The sequence below is a fragment of the Myotis daubentonii genome, chromosome 16, assembly GCF_963259705.1.
Source record: "Myotis daubentonii chromosome 16, mMyoDau2.1, whole genome shotgun sequence".
NCBI classification, from domain to species: domain Eukaryota; kingdom Metazoa; phylum Chordata; class Mammalia; order Chiroptera; family Vespertilionidae; genus Myotis; species Myotis daubentonii.
Genome location: NC_081855.1, coordinates 7319263 through 7338726, shown reverse-complemented (window position 1 = coordinate 7338726; position 19464 = coordinate 7319263). Strand labels below are relative to the sequence as shown.

General features: G+C 47.0%; 1 protein-coding gene and 1 pseudogene across 1 annotated transcript; both read left to right on the top strand.

The window, feature by feature from the left end:
* Nucleotides 1-6891: 6891 nt before the first annotated feature.
* Nucleotides 6892-7234, top strand: LOC132219358 (cyclin-dependent kinase 2-associated protein 1-like; annotated as a pseudogene).
* Nucleotides 7235-11037: 3803 nt separating this feature from the next.
* LOC132218554 (pre-mRNA cleavage complex 2 protein Pcf11-like) lies at nt 11038-17502 on the top strand. Its single transcript, XM_059669887.1, has 5 exons — nt 11038-11737; nt 13196-14410; nt 14501-14565; nt 17047-17124; nt 17389-17502. The coding sequence occupies exons 1-5, from the start codon at nt 11044-11046 to the stop codon at nt 17500-17502; spliced, it is 2166 nt and encodes a 721-aa protein (XP_059525870.1). The 5' UTR covers nt 11038-11043.
* Nucleotides 17503-19464: the final 1962 nt, after the last annotated feature.

The window sequence follows — 19464 nt, the reverse complement described above, 5'->3', positions numbered from 1 at the left end:
AACTCACCTCCAAGTCTCTGTTGCCTTCTGAGAACCTTTCCTCTTGTCCATGTAGAAAACGTGGAAACCTGTGCAGAATTTTTGTGAATTTATTTGAGCCAAAGTGTAGACAATTGCAGTGAAGCAAAATCTCAACCGAATGAAATAGTAATGCTCTGGAGAATGGCAGCTTTGCACTTCATTCTATACATTACAATCAAAAGTGGAGACTTGTGTGGTTTTATGAAATTCATTGTTGATAGATGAGGGAAGCAGGAGGAAGCACAGCAGGGAAATCTCTGGGCCTGGAAAAAAGGTAAAATGATAGACATGCACTTCTTTCACTTAGGTGGGTATGGGACAGTTAACAGTCAACAATGAACTCAATAACAATGAGGGAATGTGTGGTCTCTGCAGAGAGCAGAGCAGTGCCTATGCTCTGAGGGTCTGAATAAAAAGGAAAATTTCTTTGACATTCCAAAAATATGTTGTCATAGATGCAAAAAGACAATAGACAGGCTCAGTTAAGATAAAGATTGACTTTATTTCAGGGAAGATGACAGCCTAGGACTGTGGTCGGCAAACTCATTAGTCAACAGCCAAATATCAACAGTACAATGATTTAAATTTCTTTTGAGAGCCAAATTTTTTAAACTTAAACTATATAGGTAGGTACATTGTTATTAACTTAATTAGGGTACTCCTAAGACTTAGGGAGAGCCACACTCAAGGTGCCAAAGAGCCGCGTGTGGCTTGCGAGCCGCAGTTTGCCGACCACTGGCCTAGGACACTAGTACCCACCATAAGCTGCTTTTAGTTAAAAAACAAAACCAAACCACCACACTTTAATTTCAGACCATCCTTTGTGGTTACTTTAGGTCTCTGAGTTTGCAAGGCTGCCAGTTTAGCATCTCGTCCTGAGATCACTCCTGTCCCACCTCTTGCCACCAATCACTGAGTGCTTGGGACTCAGTCTGAGCTGGAGCCCCCAGCCCACCTGGCAGTTTATGAGCTGCCTCTGATGGCATGTACCCCTCTCCCAACACAGGATAGAAATCAGACCACCACCTCGGCGCCCGCTGGCTTGGACAGCATGCCTGCTGCATTCAACACACAGGTGCCCATGAATTTGTTTCCCACCTGGGAAGTGGAATGCTCCCACCCAGGGGTGGGCAAACTTTTTGACTCGAGGGCCACAATGGGTTCTTAAACTGGACCGGAGGGCCGGAACAAAAGCATGGATGGAGTGTTTGTGTGAACTAATATAAATTCAAAGTAAACATCATTACATAAAAGGGTACGGTCTTTTTTATTTTTATTTCAATAGATTTATTCAATTCAAACATTTTAAGAAGAAGAATGTAAACACTAATTATTATAATTTGAAACTTCAAAAAATGGAGGAATCATAGCACAATAACATACCTTATATTGAAGATGGCAAAGGCAAATAAAATTGCCTAACAAAGGAAAGGTATAAAAGCCTTTCAAATTAAACTTAAATATAATAAAATAACTTAAAACTAAAACAAATAGAAAAGAACAAAATGTGTAAACAGTAAATTAAACATTTTCTTTGGTGCAACTTCTAAATTATGCCCGGGACGTAGTTGTAGATGGCAATGTAGAATGGGTTGAAAGGTTTTTGGTCTTTAAAACATCAACTTCAGTGGGAACAGTGTTGTTGGTCTCCTTTTTTAGCTAATGCATCAAAGTCTTGAGTTAGTTTTGTTGTGGCTATTCTCAGGATAGACCTGAGGTGGTCGTCAGTTAAGCTGGATCTGTGAGGGGCTTTGTTGATGTTCATGATGCTAAATGTCTGCTCACAAACATAGGTTGACCCAAACAGCACCAGTGTCTTCTGTGCTATCTTCCGTATGTTTGGAAAAGTGGCTTCATTAAGTGAAGCATAAAAGTCTCTTAGTTCAGGAGAGCTGAATTTCTCCTTTAGGACAAAGTCAGACTGAAGATCGATGAGTTCCAGTTGCACCTCTTCTGGTGCTGTTTCAGGGTTTTGTGACAAAGGACAGGCCACCAGTTGAAGTGACTGGTCAATTTTTTCAACATCAGAAAACCAATGACAGAATTCTGCATTCAGGTCATCCAGTGATTTGCTGTATTTCTTCACGTTTTGGATGGTCTCCTTCTGTGTGGCTAGTGTGGCAAAATGAGTGAAGACTTTGTCTGAAATTTGTCTGGAAAAGAAAATCAGCTTCGATTGAAAGGCTTTCACATTAGTGTATATGCCATGTACATACTGATCTTTTCCCTGTAGCTTCACATTTAGCTCATTCAAATGTGAAAATATATCTATAGCAAATGCAAAGTCACACAGCCAATTCTTGTCACTCAGCTCAGTAAATTCGTCAGACTTGCCCTTTAATTTCAAAAATGCACCAATCTCTTCTTTGAGCTCCCACACTCGTTGGAAAACTTTGCCCAAACTCAACCAGCGGACACGATAGTGGTAAAATAAGTCGTGGTGATCCGCATCAATTTCCTCCAGAAACTTAGTAAACTGATGGTGCTGAAGTCCCTTTGCTCGAATGAAATTAACAAGCTTTACGACTGGATTAACAACATGATTAAGTTGTGATATAGACTTGCACAATGATTCCTGGTGAATAATACAGTGAAGAAAAATAACATCTTGGTTAGGGTTCTCCTCTTTCACTTTATCCTGAATTCTTTTTAGCAGTCCAACATTTTTTCCAGTTAAATTTGGAGATCCATCTGTCGTGACATTAGCAAGTTTACTCCATGGTATCTTCCTTTTCTCGATGACAGTAGACACCGGTCATACAAGTCCTCTCCCCGTGTTTTTCCTTTCAGTGGCTCCATGGCTGAAAACTCCTCCGTAATTTCAAAATTGTCACTAATCCCTCGGATAAAAATTAAGAGCTGAGCAGTGTCCTTTACGTCATTACTTTCATCCAATGCTAGTGAATAAAACTTAAAGAACTCTGCCTTACTATTTAACTTGCTGGCCAAGTCTTCATCAGTCAGTTCCACTCGACGAGTCACTGTCCTGCGCGATAAGCTGAGTTTTTCAAACTTGCCTTTGCTCTCTGGACACAAGAGACCTGCTGTCTCTATCATACATTCTTTCAAAAACTCGCCTTCAGAGAGAGCTTTGCTAGCTTTTGCTAATTTGAATGATAGCATAAAACTTGCTTTGGTAGTTGTCTCTTGAATTGCAGTTTGTCTGTGAAAGACATTTTGCTGAGCCTGTAATTTAGCCATCAACCTCTGTGCAGTAGCCTCCCGTTCTTGAGGTCACTGCTTGCTAGCATAGTTGCCATGCTTTGTGGCAAAGTGACGGCTGAGATTGTACTCTTTGAAGACTGCAAGTGTTTCCTGGCATATCAGACATACCGGCATTGATTGGACTTCTGTGAAAAAATATTTTGTTGTCCACTCCCTCTTAAACACTCGGCATTCACTGTCCACTTTCCTTTTCTTTGGTCCATTCATGTTTAATATTGGGCTAAAACCAACAGTACCGTTTTCTTATTAAATTCTTTACTAAAATAAGACAGTAAAGTATAAAAACAAGTGATTAAATTTGCTCTACTATAAGATTTTTGGTCTAAAAATATATATATATAACAAAATCATCTGAAAAAGTTCATACATGGGACAGAGGCACACCCTGACCATAGAGAACAACCCCTTTCCTCCATAGAAAACCTGTGTATCTTTCACACAGGCCCTTTGTTTATGATAACACACATAGCTGCACATTGCTGTGTCTTCCAGACACACTTGTATGGGAGGTGCTAGGGCAGTGCAAAACATGGGTAACCAGTAGTTACCACTAGCACTTCCGTTACTGACAAAAAACAGCCGCAGTGCACATAGTGTGAAAGAGCCCATTATAATGTCAGATTGCATCCACTGGACTCTATAAAAACAACCAGGTGCCACTTTTAAATGCCCATTGCAACAGTTTTTCTTATTAAAAGCTGGAAATGGCAGGATATTTATATATATACCCCTACTGTGACAGCCTGGCAGAGCATTACAAAGGAGAAAACCCAGCATCTGGTGATGTCCATAAGTACAAGACTTCAGGCTGTCATTACCAGGAAAGGGTTTCATCCAAGTATTAGATATGAACATTTGATTTTCAGTTTTTCATTTGTCCAATTGCTTCTGAAACCCTGAAATTAAGCGATTTTGTAATAAAATCTTTAGTTCATCACATTTCTATACAATCTTTTTGTTCAACCCACTGAATTAGGGTTTGTTCACACTAGCCATGCTGCCATGGCAGTGTGGTGCAGTACTGCAATGCAGCGCAGTTAGGGTTAATGCAGGGTACATAGCTTTCCATCGTGTTTGCGTTGATGCTAATGTGCAGTGGTGCATGTTAACACAAATGCCCTGTAGCAAGCATTTTTACAGCTGAAAGTCTTTGTTGTTTTATTAACAAGTCATTGTGATGTACAGAATGTGGGAACAGGAAAAAAATTGTGTTTGAGTAGAGCTCTTAATCTTACCTCAGAAAGGCTCTGATACTGTGCTCTCCAGGGGCGTGTCTCCCTACATCACCACGATAACGTGTCTATGCATTCCCAGGGTGATATCCGGAGACGCGTCCGCGGGAATTACAAGGAGCCACTGGAAGATTGAGAGGTTGTTCTTTCTACTGAATGGGCGGATCTAAATCTGCCCACTCAGAAGAAGGAGCTGCGGCTGTGTTTCCCGACGTTGCCATGTTAACACTGCTGCTGGTGAAGGAGTGGCGGGGAGAGCAAGAGAACCCTCGCTCTTTCGGATCCATGGGCCCGATAGAACAGCCGGATGGGCCAGATCCGGCCCGCGGGCCGTAGTTTGCCCACGGCTGGGCTAGGTTGTATTGTTCTAACAGAGCCCTAAATCTCCACGGTTTGCAGCAGCAAAGGCTAATTTCATAGTCATAGTTAATTTCAGATGGATTTAACAAGAGCTCCTGCTTTTCAGATTGTTATTCTCTCTCTTTTTTTTTTTCTCTTATAAGGATGGAAGTTAGGACTTCACAATGAAAACCAGAAGTCAAATACTTATTTGACAGTGGCCTGTGGTGGACATGACTTCCATTTTCCCTTTTCTAACATCTGCCAATTTCCAAATCCAGCTGTTTCTGGGGGTTGTTATTCAGGGCCCCAGAGTGAAGGTATCAGCATATCTAACTGTCTAGACCACAGTGATGATGGTTGTATGTGGACATGTGACTTCAGTGAGTTTAATAAGATTATTTTTACTAGTGACCAGAAGAAAATTCTGGATGTTTTCAATTAAATTAGAGCAGCCTGTGAGTGAGAGAAAGAGATAGAGCTGTTTGCCTGTGAGAGTTGTGAACCAGTGGACTGAAAGGTGTTGGGTTTGACTCCAGTCAAGCTAACTGCCTCAGTTGCAGGCTAGATCCTTGGCCTTCGTCTGGGCCAGGGAAACTTACCCTTGGGTGAGGATTGACAAAGAAAAAATTTAGTGATAAGTATGGCACTGCCACTTGCATTAAAACCTCAGGCACGTTAGCTGAGTTCTTTACGTCTTGTCCTTTTCACGGGAAAAATGATCTCACTCATTCATGGATAATAAAGACCATTATAAACTTATGAACAATAATGGATACAGAGGCAGAGCTGCCTCAATCTGATTGTCAAAGTGCAGGGGGAAGGCCAGGGAGGGTTGGGGGGCAGGAGGGAGGGGGGTAAGAGATCCACCGAAGGACTTGTATGCATGCATATAAGCATAACCAATGGACATAAGACACTGGGGTGTAGGAGAGGCCAGGGGATTGTCAAGGGCGGGGGCAAAAAAAAGGACACATATGTAGTACCCTTTGTAATACTTTAAGCAATAAAACAATAAAAATAATGTTATGAAAAAATGAGTTGCAAGGATAAAATATAATAATAAAGTGCTTAACATAAAGAGTTGGCATGTGGTAGGCACTCAATATATATTTCTCATCCTATCTAATAATAGAGAAACATGGTAATTTACTGTAACTTCGCTACCCTTCCCATTGGCTAATCAGGGCAATATGCAAATTAACTGCCAGCCATGATGGCGTTTAACCGCCAACAAAGATGGTGGGTAATTTGCATATGTAGCCACAATGCTGGGAGGTGAAAGGGATCTGAAACCCAGGCGGCAGGCAAGAGGTGGGGGCAGGCAAAGGCGGCCGGTGATCGGTGATTGCATTGTGGATTGGAGGCAGAGAGAGCCCCGGCGCAGGCCAGCCGGCACCCCTGGACCCCTGGGGCTGTGGGTGCTGGCTGGCCTGCTACCCCGTGATCGCCATGGAAAAAAGACCTTCAAGGCCTGTCCAAGGCAGGTTTGCATTTAAAACTAAGTGGGGTAGTCCGGAACTGCGCGGCACTGACAACCAGGGCAGTCTCTGCGTCGGTGGCACATCTGCGGCTCCAAGTGTGGAGTGTGAGGGCCATGTAAGCCAGAGACTTTGGCTGCAATGGTCAGATAATTTCAGCTCCAATGCAGGCGCAATCAGGGAAGCCATTGGGACCTTCACAAAAAAAAAAAAAAAAGAAGGCTGAAGAGGAAGGATACTTCCCAGAGCGGATTAAAGAACAGCTGGCAGCCTTGAAGAAACAACATGAAGAAGAGATCCCTCATCATAAAAAGGAGATTTCAGTGTCTGCAGAAAGACATTGAGCAGCACAGGCAGAACATCAAGAAACTGAAAGATCATGATACTGCGGCAGTGTCAGGGTGAGGGGACAGCCATATTTGCCAGTGCGCTCGAGCTGTCAACAACAAAAAGTGTGTGGGAGCTGGGCAGGCACACAGACAGGGACACAGACCCAGGCCCACCTCACCACCGCCTGGCCTCACTGCCACCGCTGCCGATGCCGTCTTATGGGGCCTGTGCCCCGCAGCGGGAGACAGGGGGCGGAGGGGGGGATGTCTTACAAACTGAACTTGACCATGCACATGCCCGCCACCTCCATCAAGGCCTCTGGGAGCGTTCATCCGCCTTCCACCAGCATGGCAACGTCTTCCCAGTACCGCCAGCTGCTGAGTGACTAGGACCAACATCTCTAACATGCAGGGAACAGAGAACAGCCAGGCGCCCCAGAGCAAATATGCTGAGCTGCTGGTCATCATCGAAGAACTAGGGAAGGAGATCTGACTCACGTACGCGGGCAGCAAGAGCGTGATGGAGAGACTGAAACGAGGCATCATCCACACGACATGGCTGGTTCGGGAGTGCTTGGCCAAGATGGAGCAGAACACCAGGTCCTAGCCCCTAAGTCCACGTGAAAGGCTTTCCTTCTTCTTCCAAGAAGTGACAGCTCATGCTTGCATCCCCTTCAGATGAAACTTGGTTTCAAAATGGTAACAGCTTGGTTTCTCCTCCCCGTGCCCCTCCCGTGGTTCATCAGGCTCTGAACCTCCCATCGCTGAGATGGAGAAGAGATTTTTGCAGTTATTAGATTTAAGCGTTAGTTCAGAACTACCCAGGGCATTTTGTGTGTTTTTTTAAAGCATTGATTTACAGGATGCATGTCAGTTACCTATCACAGCAAGCTGCAGTTGGCCTCCCAGATACGTGTTTCTTTTCTGGATACATTTCTGTTACTCACATGGTTCTTTATGTTTCTCTTCTGAGCTGATCCAACTCTGAGGGTTTGTTTCAGTGAGTCCTGAGGCAGCACTATAGTAGCCAGTGCCCATTCACCACACAGTCTAAATTCTTTTCAATGTAACTGTTCTGTGTTTTTTTTTTTTTTGCTTAAGCATTTGCATGACTATTAGTACTTTGAAGTCAATCTTTAAAATGCACAAGTTATAAATACAGAAGGAAGAGCAATTTATAGAACCTCGCCTGACAAGGACCCTTGAAATTTCCCCTAAGGATGTATGTACATTTCAGTTCCGCCTTTCCCATCAGTGGATCCAAACATGTGGAAGACAGTGACTAATACTGTTTGCATCTTTGTATGTATTTATTACTTGATGTAATAAAGCTTATTTTCATTAACAACCACAAAAAATAAATTGAAAGATCATGCTGATGCTTAAGTGCACACAGTTCCCAATAGAATGGCTACATACTGTCCACTTCTATGGAGACATAGTTCTGGTAACTAATATCTATCTATGCTGCCAACAGATTATAGTAAATTGTCATCAGTGGCGAAAAAACCACCAAAACCCAGTGGGGTGACATTGGAATTACCGAAGCGTACCCCCAACCCCTTCACCTGCCCAGACGCCTAGGGGCCCTTTACAACTGGGCTGAGCCCAGTGCCGCCCAGTGGCCTGGACACCGGACCCGACCACCTCTCTGGTTTGGCCCAAACACCTGAAGTTCGCATTAGTTGCCAACTTAAGAAATTGGAGCATTCACGTAAAATCAGGATTCCCCACTTCTCTTTCCAAAGTGGCCGATTGGGCTACCAACCAAGGGTGGTCGGTATCACTTCAACCCTAAGAGGAACCCCCAGCTTGGGGGTGTGGTGAGGAGGAAGCTATCTGTGCAGACAGTTCAGTTGTGTAAACTCTCACTGACAGTAGCACAGCCCAACAGTGTGGCCATACAACTGCGAGGCAGCACAGCCATGAGACAGTCCGGCTGTTAAACAAGGCCCCTCTCCAGCTTTCAGGGGGCTTCACCTACTCCAACCCACTGCACCCCACTCTGCCCCAGTGAGGCAGCTTCAGTGTTTCAGCTCCAGCAATCAGAACACGTCCCAGTGGAAAGGGAAAGTGTATCCATAGCCAGTGTTGCTCAATGGATAGAGCCTCTGCCTGAGGGCTGAAGGGCCCCAGAGTTCAATTCCTGGTCAGGGCACATGCCTGGGTTATGGGTTTGATCCCCAGTGTGGGGCGTGCAGGAGGCAGTCAGTCAATGATTCTCTCTCATCATTGATGTTTCTATCTCCCTCCCTCTCTGAAATCAATCTATACTAATAAAAGGGTAATGTGCTAATTAGACCAAACAGCTTCCAGGCAACTTTCTGGATGTCCTTTTGGACAAAGCCATGGTGGCGGGCCGAGGCAGAGGCGGTTGGGGCGATCAGGCTGGCAGGGGAGAGCAGTTTGGGGATCAAGCCGGCAGGGGAGAGCAGTTAGGACAATCAGGCTGGCAGGGGAGAGCAGTTAGGGGGGTCAGGCCAGCAGGGCGAACAGTTAGGGAGAACAGGTCGGCAGGCAGGTGAGCAGTTAGGAGCCAGTGGTCCCAGATTGCAAGAGGGATGTCCGGCTGCCAGTTAGGGGGATCCCAGGGATCGGGCCTAAACCAGCAGTCGGACATCCCCCAAGGGATCCCTGATTAGAGAGGGTGCAGGCTGGGCTGAGGGAACTCCCCCTTCCCCCCCGTGCATGAATTTCGTGCACTGGGCCACTAGTCCTATCTAATAAAAGAGAAACATGGTAATTAGCCGTAACTTCGCTACCCTTCCCATTGGCTAATCAGGGAGATATGCAAATTAACTGCCAACCAAGATGGCGGCCGGCAGCCAGGCAGCTGATGCGAACAGGAGGCTTGCTTGCTACAGTGACAGGGGAAACCAACGTTCCCCGCCTGCCGCTGTTGGGCTCTGAGCTGCAACTCTAAGCAACTGTGTTGCAATTATAGAAGGGAAACCTGCCTCAGAAACCCGATTTCAGCCAGCCGGGCTTCAGCCAGCAGGATCGCAAGAGTGTTACAATTATAGAACCCAAACAAACCCAGATACCTGCTTTCTGCAGCCGAGGTCTCAGAGCTGGAGCCCAGCCTCAGAGCTAAAGACGGATCTCAGCTCCAGTGACAGCCATAGAAGGGAAATAAATCCCAGAATGAAAAGAAAAAAGAAAAAAAGGGAGGTTGGGAGCCTCAGTTGCCCGCCAGCCTGAAAACAGCTATCATCCCCTCACCCAGACTGGCCAGGCACCCCAGTGTTGACCCGAAACCTGCAGCAACAAGATGGCAGCTAATTTGCATACTGAAGGCAGGGGACAGCTCTCAGAGGTGGAGGAGGTTCAGGAAACAAGCATGGACACAGATCCTAAGCCATAGGCCAGCGCTCGCCACTCCCCAGCTATTGAAGTAGCAACACGATGTTAGTGTGTTTAGCATTCGCTGTGCTCCTGAGACATTTAAAGTTGTGACAGTGAACTAGTTTGCTTTGACATGTTTATGTACAGTTCATTCATATTTCTTCACACAAAGGAAAAAATATATATAAAAATTAATAAAATAAAGTAAAATAAAATAAAATAAAGGGTGTCTGTCAGCCCTCTCTGGCTTGGCTCAGTGGTTGAATGCCAGAAGCTGGTCCGTCCTTGCTGCTTGACACAGTCGCTGCAGGGAAGAAACATCTGCCCAGTGTATCTTTCAAGGGACTTGGCGTATATGTATATGCCATACTGTTCTTAATACATTGGCTCCCCTTCTTGGCGCTATGTGTTTTAACTGAGGTCACCTCTCCGAGATAGGTTGTTTCCCCAGGTAGGGATTTTCCCCTGAAGCTAGGGAGGGGATAAAACCCCTTAACTAAGCGCCAGGCGGGTAGTTAATCACTTTAACTACGACCAATCACGCTTAAGCTACATAATCTTTACTTCCTGGAATGGAGAAAAGAAACGCCCTAACCTTTGCAATAGAAATTGAGAGGATTAAAATCAACTGGTATAAATGCAGATGTAAGAAGGCAATAAAAGACAGAACGTGGCTGGAGATCCTGGCTAGAGAACCTGGCTCTGATGATCAACTGAACGCTGCTGTCTGTGTCCTTCCTTCTTCGCCGACTCCGTCCACACCTTTGGGAACCCCTGGACCTGTTCGGGCAGGACCCAAACAGAGGGCGCCCAAACAGGATTCCCCTAGGAGCTGCAGCCACCTGCGCCGGCACCCTTTTGTTCCTGTGGAGAAAGAGGCTCCTGAGGTGGCTGAAAGTGTGTGGAGATCACTGTGCGAAGGCAGCCTTGAGTACCTGGCGTTCCCCCCGTGTCGTCCCCCAATACCCCTCCGCGGTCAGTCAGCACGTGGTGAGGCCGGAGTGGGGAGAGGAAGCGCGGTCGGCAGTGACACGGGGTGTCAAGAGCGGCTGCAGCTGCGGCCACGGCACAATGTCAGAGCCCACCCTGGCCGAGGCCGGTCCCTTGGGGGCCCGGGAGGACGCCTGTCGGGATTATCAGTCATCCCTCGAAGACCTGACCGTCAATAGCAAACCGCACATCAATATGCTGACCATTCTAGCCCAGGAGAACCTGCACTTCGCCAAGGATATCGTCTCTCTCATCGAGGCCCAAACCGCCAAGGCTCCTTCCTCAGAGAAGCTTCCCGTTATGTACCTTATGGATTCTATCGTGAAAAACGTTGGCCGAGAGTATCTCACCGCCTTTACTACAAATCTAGTTGCAACATTTATTCGTGTGTTTGAAAAGGTGGATAAAAATACCAGAAAAAGTCTATTTAAATTACGTTCCACATGGAATGAGATATTCCCATTGAAGATTCTTCATGCCCTGGATGTCAGAGTCAATTCATTAGATCCTGCTTGGCCTGTTCAACCTCTACCCCCCAATCAGAATACATCTAGCATCCATGTGACTTCTACATTTCTAAATAAATCGCCTGAAGAGCCTTCAGCTGGAAAGATGTGCCACTCTGGATGTAAGCAGTCACATATGGAAGACTTTGTGCCACCTTCCAGGGAAGAAAGAAATGCTAAGAGAAGTGCTGAACAAGATGTTCGAGATCCAAAGCGAATAAAAAAGACTGAAGACGAACGACCACAAGAAAATAAAAGCTTACAACAAGGTGAGGACCATAGTAAATCTCCTCATCTAAGGCGGAGGGAAAGCTGGTCGAGCGCTAAAGGGGTTGTGTCACCTCGAGCCCCAAAACAACAGCATCGATTAAGCGTAGATGCCAATCTTCAGGTTTTCACAGAGTTAACTCTCGCAAGCAAAAGAGAATTACTTCAAAAGACGAGTGAACATTTAGCATCTGGTGAAATTACACAGGATGAGTACCTTGTTGTTGCGCCTCAAATTCGACAGCTATTTCAGTATCAAGAAGGTGTACGAGAAGAGCAGAGGTCACCATTCAATGATCATTTTCCACTTAAGTGACCTAGATGTGAAGATGCAGGTGAACCATTTGTAGATACCTCAGCATCACGACTCGCCGGCCTAGATACAAATCAGCGCCTTACAGTGTTAGCTGAAGACAGACCGTTATTTGATGAACCTAGTAGGCCATCGGTAACAAGAGATGGCCCGACCAAGATGATTTTTGAAGGACCTAATAAATTAAGCCCTAGGATTGATGGACCTTCTGCACCAGGTTTTCTTCGATTGGATGGGTCACCTGGACAAATGGGGGCCGGTGGTCCTTTGAGATTTGAAGGTCCTCCGGGACCAGAAGGGACACCTCTGAGGTTTGAAGGGCCAGTTGGTCAAGCAGGCAGAGGTGGTTTTCGGTTGGAAGGTTCCCCTGGTCTGAGGTTTGAGGGACCTCATGGTCAGCCTGTGGGTGGACTTAGATTTGATAATCCCGGAGGTCAGCCTATACGTGGACATAGATTTGAGGGGGGTCGTGGTCCATCAGGACCTGCAATTAGGTTTGATGGACCTCATAGTCAGCCAGAAGGTGGGATCAGATTTGAGGGCCCTTTGCTACAGCACGGAGTTGGAATGAGGTTTGAGGGCCACCATGGCCAGTCAGTCGCTGGCCTGAGGTTTGAAGGACAACATAATCAACTTGGTGGAAACCTTAGGTTTCAGGGTCCACATGGTCAACCAGGGTTTGGGATCAGGTTTGAGGGACCTTTAGTCCGACAAGGAGGTGGAATGAGGTTTGACGGTCCTGTACCAGGAGGTGGACTGAGACTTGAAGGGCCTCTGGGTCAAGGTGGTCCAAGATTGGAAGGTTGTCATGCTTTCAGGTTTGATGGGAAGCCAGGTCAGCCATCACTCTTACCAAGATTTGATGGATTACATGGCCAACTAGGTCCTAGATTTGAAAGAACTGGTCAGCCAGGCTCACAGAGATTTGATGGACCACCTGGACAGCAGGTTCAACCAAGATTTGATGGTGTTCCTCAAAGACTTGATGGTCCACAACACCAGCAAGCATCAAGGTTTGGTGTTCCCCTTGGTCTTCAAGGCACACGATTTGACAATCATCCTTCACAAAGGCTTGAATCCGTTTCGTTCCGTCAGACTGGTCCATATAGTGAGCCACCTGGCAATGCTTTTAATGCCCCATCCAAAGGACTGCAATTCCCAAGACACGAACAAATATTTGATTCACCTCAAGGACCCAATTTTAATGGACTGCGTGGCCCTGGAAACCAGAGTTTCTCAAATCCCCTTAGCAGAGCTTCTGGACACTCTTTTGATGAAAAGAATCTTCAAAGTCCTCAATGTGGAAACTTTGGCAATTTACCTGCTCAGATAACAGCGGGAAACATGCAGGTGTCTCAACAGGTTCTCACTGGTGTTGCTCAGCCAGTACCGTTTGGCCAGGGACAACAATTTTTACCAGTTCATCCAAAAAATCCTGGAGCATTTGTTCAGAATCCTTCCGGAGCCCTTCCTAAGGCATATCCTGATCATCACCTCAGTCAGGCAGATGCCAATGAATTATTTTCAAAACTGCTAAGAACAGGAATTCTCAAATTGTCCCAGCCTGATTCAGCTACAGCACAAGTAAATGAAGTTGCTGCTCAGCCTCCCACTGAAGAGAAGGAAGGTCAAAATGAAGATCGAGATGTTCCCGATCTTACCAATTTTACAATGGAAGAGTTAAAACAACGTTATGATAGTGTTATAAATCAACTGCACACTGGTATTCAGTGTTACTCTTGTGGAATGAGGTTTACAACGTCACAGGCAGATGTATATGCAGATCACTTGGACTGGCATTATCGGCAAAATAGAACTAAAAAAGACGTTAGCAGAAAAGTTACTCATAGACGTTGGTACTACAGTTCAACAGACTGGATAGAATTTGAGGAAATAGCTGATTTGGAAGAACGGGCAAAGAGCCAGTTTCTTGAAAAGGCGCATGAAGAAGTTGTGCTCAAAACTCAGCAAGCTGCTAAGGAAAAGCAGTCCCAAAGTGTACCGGCAGGGCCAGCTGGAGCAGTGGAGAGTTGTGAAATCTGTCAAGACCAATTTGAACAATACTGGGATGACGAAGAGGAGGAGTGGCATTTAAAGAATGCCATCAGAGTGGATGGAAAGATTTGTCATCCATCATGTTATGAAGATGATCAAAATACATCTTCATTTGACTGTACACCATCTCCCAGCAAGAAACCAGTTGAAAACCCTCTGAATATTATGTTGAACATGGTCAGAAATGAATTTCAGGAACCCTGTGAGAGTACCAATGTTAAGGAAGAACAAATTGATACCCCACCAGCTTGTACAGAGGACAGCATAGCAACATCTCAGAGCTGCTCCCGAGACATGGGCTTTACTCGTAGGAGGGTGGTGTGGGCACCTAGTGGGAGGCCATCAGCAAGTGCCTGGCCTGTCTGTGGCTCTCAACATCAGTTCCCTTCCTCTCCAGGCAAAGATGGGAACTGCCCAGTCACGTTACCTGAGCAAGCCCCTCCCCTTCTTAGGTTCCGGAGGGTACAGGTGACCCCTGCGCCAGGTCCATTAAATTAAAACGGAAGATGATATAGTTGAGTCAGTTTAAATAAAATGAGAAAAGTATGTTTTTCTTTTTTAAAAAAGCTGCTGTTTGGATCTAGGTGAAGATTTTTTTTTTTTATGTATATATAGAACTATCTGTATAAATTGCCTAACTGAGGCAGGGCCTTCAGCTATCATTTGGTTTATAAATACATTTTAGTATTTGCATAGCCTACTGCCTGCACAGTTTCCGGTGCTTGTTGTGTGAAAGTTATACAGATGTGTGCAAATTTAACAAAACAAAATTGTTATGTGTAAAAATGTACGATTTTCACTTGTGAAACTGTAAATTGTAAATAAAAAAATATTTTTGCTACCCATGGAGTGTAATATTTATGGACACCATCAAATAAAGACAGTGTTTCTGTACTTTTTATTGGGTGAAAATGGAATTAAACAGCAACCTCAAGAAAAATTTTTTTTCTGGTAGTTCTGATGATTAAAGCAAAGTCTAAGTTTTATCCTTCATAGGGGGGTTGTGAGAGAGCGCGGCAGGCCTTTTCTCAAATAGGAAAGCCAGATTTGAAAAATTTTTAGAAACAATAGGACAATTATGCATATATATATATACATATACATATACACACACACACTAGAGGCCAGGTGCACAAAAGTTTGTGCACTCGGGGGCGAGGGGGGTCCCGCAGTCCGGCCTGTACCCACTTGCAGAGTCTGGGACCCCTCAGGGGATGACCACCTGCTGGCTTAGGCCCGCTCCCCAGGGGATTGGGCCTAAGATGGCAATCAGACATCCCTCTGGCAGGCCGGCAGCCCTCGGGGGATGCCCACTTGCCAGCAGGGTGTAGACCTAAGCTGCAGTCGGACATCCTTAGTGCTGCTGAGGAGGCAGGAGAGGCTCCCACCACCACTGCTGTACTGTAGCCATCAGCCTGGCTTGTGGCTGAACAGAGCTACTCCCATGTGAGAGCGCCCTGACCACCAGAGGGCAGCTCCTGCATCGAGCGTCTGCCCCCTGGTGGTCAGTGTGTGTCATAGTGACCAGTCATTCCCAGTCCTGCTGTTAGGGTCAGTTTGCATATTCCCCTTTTACTATATAGGATAGAGGCCTGGTGCACGCGTGGGGGCTGGCTGGTTTGCCCTGAAGATTGTCCCGGATCAGGGTGAGGGTCCTGCTTGGGTGCCTGGCCAGCCTGGATGAGGGGATGATGGCTGTTTGCAGCTGGTCACACCCCCGTCAGGGTGGGGGTCCCCACTGGGGTGCCTGGCTAGTCTGGGTGAGGGGCTGAGGGCTGTTTTCAGGCTGGTGGGCAACTGAAGCTCCCAGCCTCTCTTTTTTTTCTTTTTATTCTGGGATTTATTTTCCTTCGATAGGGGTAACTGGAGCTGAGAGCCTGCTCCAGCTCTTTGCTCCAGCTCCGAGGCCTTTGCCGGCTGAAAGCAGGTACCTGGATTTGTTCAGATTCTATAATTGAAACTCTGTTGCCATCACTGGCCGCTCTAAGCTCTGAGGCCTCGCTGGTTGAAAGCAGGTTTCTGGGGTTTGTTTAGGTTCTATAATTGCAACATTGTTTCATCCGGAGCTCAGAGCTGAGGTGCGGCAGGCAGGGAATGTTGGCTTCCTCCATCACTGGAGCAAGCAAGCGTCATGTTCACTTCAGCTGCCTGGCTGCCGGCTGCCATCTTGGCTGGCAGTTAATTTGCGTATCTCACTGATTAGCCAATGGGAAGGGTAGCGAAGTTATGGTTAATTACCATGTTTCTCTATTATTATACAGGATATATATATATATATATATATATATATATATATATGTATATATACAGATATATATATATATCCAGCTATAGAGAACCACCCAGATGTCCTTTTTGAAAAGTATCGAATGAAGCAACATTTATTTTTTAACTTGGAAATTGATGCCATCAAATAATTAATGAATTTATTTAAGTACTAAAGGTGACTTTTTTTAATGACATTTTTTAAGTTTGTCACAATTTAATGCAGTGAACATATTTCTATTTTAAGTTACAGGGGAGTCTGTAAGAATGTTCATTTGAAAAATCGTTAACCTTTTTCATTTGTTGGTTTTGACTGAATTAGATGGATACCATGAGATGTTAATATTCATCCATGTAATAAATAGAATGATGAAGAAAAAAAGAAGAGTGGGAGAGACATGTCCTTCATACCCTGCAGGTTTCAGGGTAGTAAAATTAAGGGAAGGTTGTTCTAAGTGGAGGGAAAATCTGCGAAGGCCCAGAGGCCTGAATGGGGGACCTGAGTCGGTCAGTCTGGCTGGAGTGAGCCCCACGCAGGACTGGGGTCAGATGGACCTGGCCTTGACTGCTAATGGCCTCTGGATGGCAAGGGTGGGGTCTCCCTCTCAGCCTCCCTTCTCCAGCCCCAAAGGCCTGCCAAGGCCATGCCTCCCTTGACGGCCTGCCTCCTTGGCCCAGGCAAAGAGCACGGTGGTGTTGGTGGTCGCTGGAGTGGGCCTGCTGGATCCCCAGAGCCTCCAGTCCAACCCAGAGGAGGTGAGTTGGGGCAAGGATGCCGGGAATGGGATGTCCCAATGGGGGAAAGCTGCCATGGTCAGTCCTCTGTCCATCCTCCCCTGCCTCCTGTCATAGTTGGAGGAAGTGTTTGCACTGCCACTGGTCCACCTGCTGCAGGTGCAGAACCAATGCTGCACCCAATTCTGCAAGAGTGGCCACTTCCGTTACACAATGCCTGTCTTCCTGCTTGGGCCACACCGCATCTGAGGGCTCACTGCTATCATTACCGAGTTCACCCTGCAGGTCTTGGTACCTGGTGCCTACCAGTCCAGCCTGGATGTCCCTGGGGCTGAAGACTGGTCCCAGGCAGCCCCTGCCCTCACCCTGCTGGACCAGCGCGACCTCAGGACTGAATAAAGAGCCTTTACCAACTCTTGGGCAACTGCATCTTCGGCACTAGGGCCCTGACCTCGAGCAGACCCCATGGGAAAGCTGGTCTCCTGGCTGGGGAACCCCCGTCTAAGCACTCAGTCACTCACAGCAGTGGGCACTTACCCTGCACCAGGTACTTGGCATCATTTCACCCTCACCTCAGCCCTGTGAGTGGGGCTAGCACTGTCCCTGGCTGGTGATCTGGGCTCAGAGAGGACAGACAGCTTGACTGAGCTGGGATTTGAACCGGGCCCTCTCTGAGTGGAGCCCAGACCCTTAGCCACTGTAGGTTCCTTCCTCTGTGCCTGGCTGACCATGTGCTGGGCCTCAGGAATCTGGAGAGGAGTCCTGCATGAGACTAATGAGCGTGACTGGGGGTGGCATCGCAACCTCCGGATCCACCCTGCTGTGCATGACAGGGGGCGGCGACAGGGGGCGGCACACCAACTCCCCAATCGGCCCTGCTCTGAGCCCGACCAAGGGCTGCACCTAAGGATTGGGCCTGCCCTCTGCCACCTGGGAGCGGAGCGGGCCTAAGCCAGCAGGTCGTTATCTCCCGAGGAGTCCCAGACTGTGAGAGGGCACAAGTGGGACTGAGGGACAAAACCCCCTCCCGTCAGTGCACAAATTTTTGTGCACCAGGCCTCTAGTCACATATAAATACTAGTGGACTGGTACAGGGTTCTGTGAAAGAATTCAGTGGGGGAGGATTCAATCAGCAAATATATGAGAAGCTCTTCCAGGTACAGACACGTCTCTAGGCACTGACCATAATCCAGTGCACAGGGCAAGCCCCAAGCCTGCACTACAGAGCTCCCTTCTAGTCGGGAGCGATTCAGTCACATTAGGGTGCACAGGCTCAGAGTGTCGACAGAACAGCCGATGTGACGTCCTCCTGGCCTCCTCTACCTATGGCTGCACCTTCCTGTATTGTGAAGAGGACAGTGAATCTCTGTTCCAGTAGAAAACGTGATTTGGCTTCGGATCAGAGTCATGAGGGGAGTGTGGGACCTGAATTCAAGGTGCTGGAAGAACCCTGGATCCTACTCATGGTGGGATTTCTGCTGGAGGGCAGAGGTCTGAGGGTTTCTCCTAGGAAAAAAGGCAGGAGTCAGAGAGCTGTTCATGTGCACATGGGTGGTGTGGGTGATTGGGGAGGTCAGTGGACAGAGTGAGCCCCTCAGAAAATTCACACCCCTCTGCTTCTAATCCTAGCCGAATCTACACCCTTATCCAGGGACCTTGTTCACTATTCTGGTAGAACCTTCTCAGTGGTAGCTTGGTGGTAGCTCTCTCCCCATGGGAGTTAACTGTCAGTTAGAGAAGAAGAACTCCACAGGGCAGCTAGTGAAGTAGGCAGCACATAGGTGCAGGAGCCAAAGTTTGATGTGTTAGGAGGTGTCTGGACACCAGAGGATTTTCTTTGTTCACTCATTGGTCAGCTATACCTGGAGCACCTACTGTGTGTCAGTGAGTGACAGGAACTTAATAGACACCAGCCCTCCCTGTCCTCATGGAGTTGACATTCAGGTGGGAGGGTAGTGGGAGGGTACAGGGACACTGAGAGAGCATGTCAGGTTGCCCTGAAGAAGAGGACAGGCGATTCCCTCATTGATCCAGAGCTGTAAGTAAGGAGGGCTTTCTGCCAGCCCCTCCTGGGTGACCAGGCACATCTCTGCCAGGACTGCCAGGTTGAAGGTGAGCAAGGAGTAGGTCTGCCTTCTGGATGGGCAGGAGCAGCAGCAGGCACAGGACCCTAAGGCTGTCTGGGTGGTGCTCTGGGAGGGCCATGTGGAAAGAAAAACCAGGCCTCAGACGCAGCTGTCAGTCTATCTCTCTCCCCAGGGTCATCTCCTGCATCTTGGGCATATGGCTGGACCAGTACACTGAGGATTTTTATCGGCCGCCAGAATTTTCCAGCCTAATCATGCTTTTGGCCTCCATAGA

What these genes read in the sequence shown, in the direction of transcription:
- LOC132218554 (XM_059669887.1), top strand. Translation starts at nt 11,044, where the DNA reads ATGTCAGAGCCCACCCTGGCCGAGGCCGGTCCCTTGGGGGCCCGGGAG. An exon ending in AAATAAAAGCTTACAACAAG is followed by an intron (nt 11,738 to 13,195) that starts GTGAGGACCATA and finishes CCCCATCCAAAG; the next exon opens with GACTGCAATTCCCAAGACAC. An exon ending in CCGAGACATGGGCTTTACTC is followed by an intron (nt 14,411 to 14,500) that starts GTAGGAGGGTGG and finishes CTTCCTCTCCAG; the next exon opens with GCAAAGATGGGAACTGCCCA.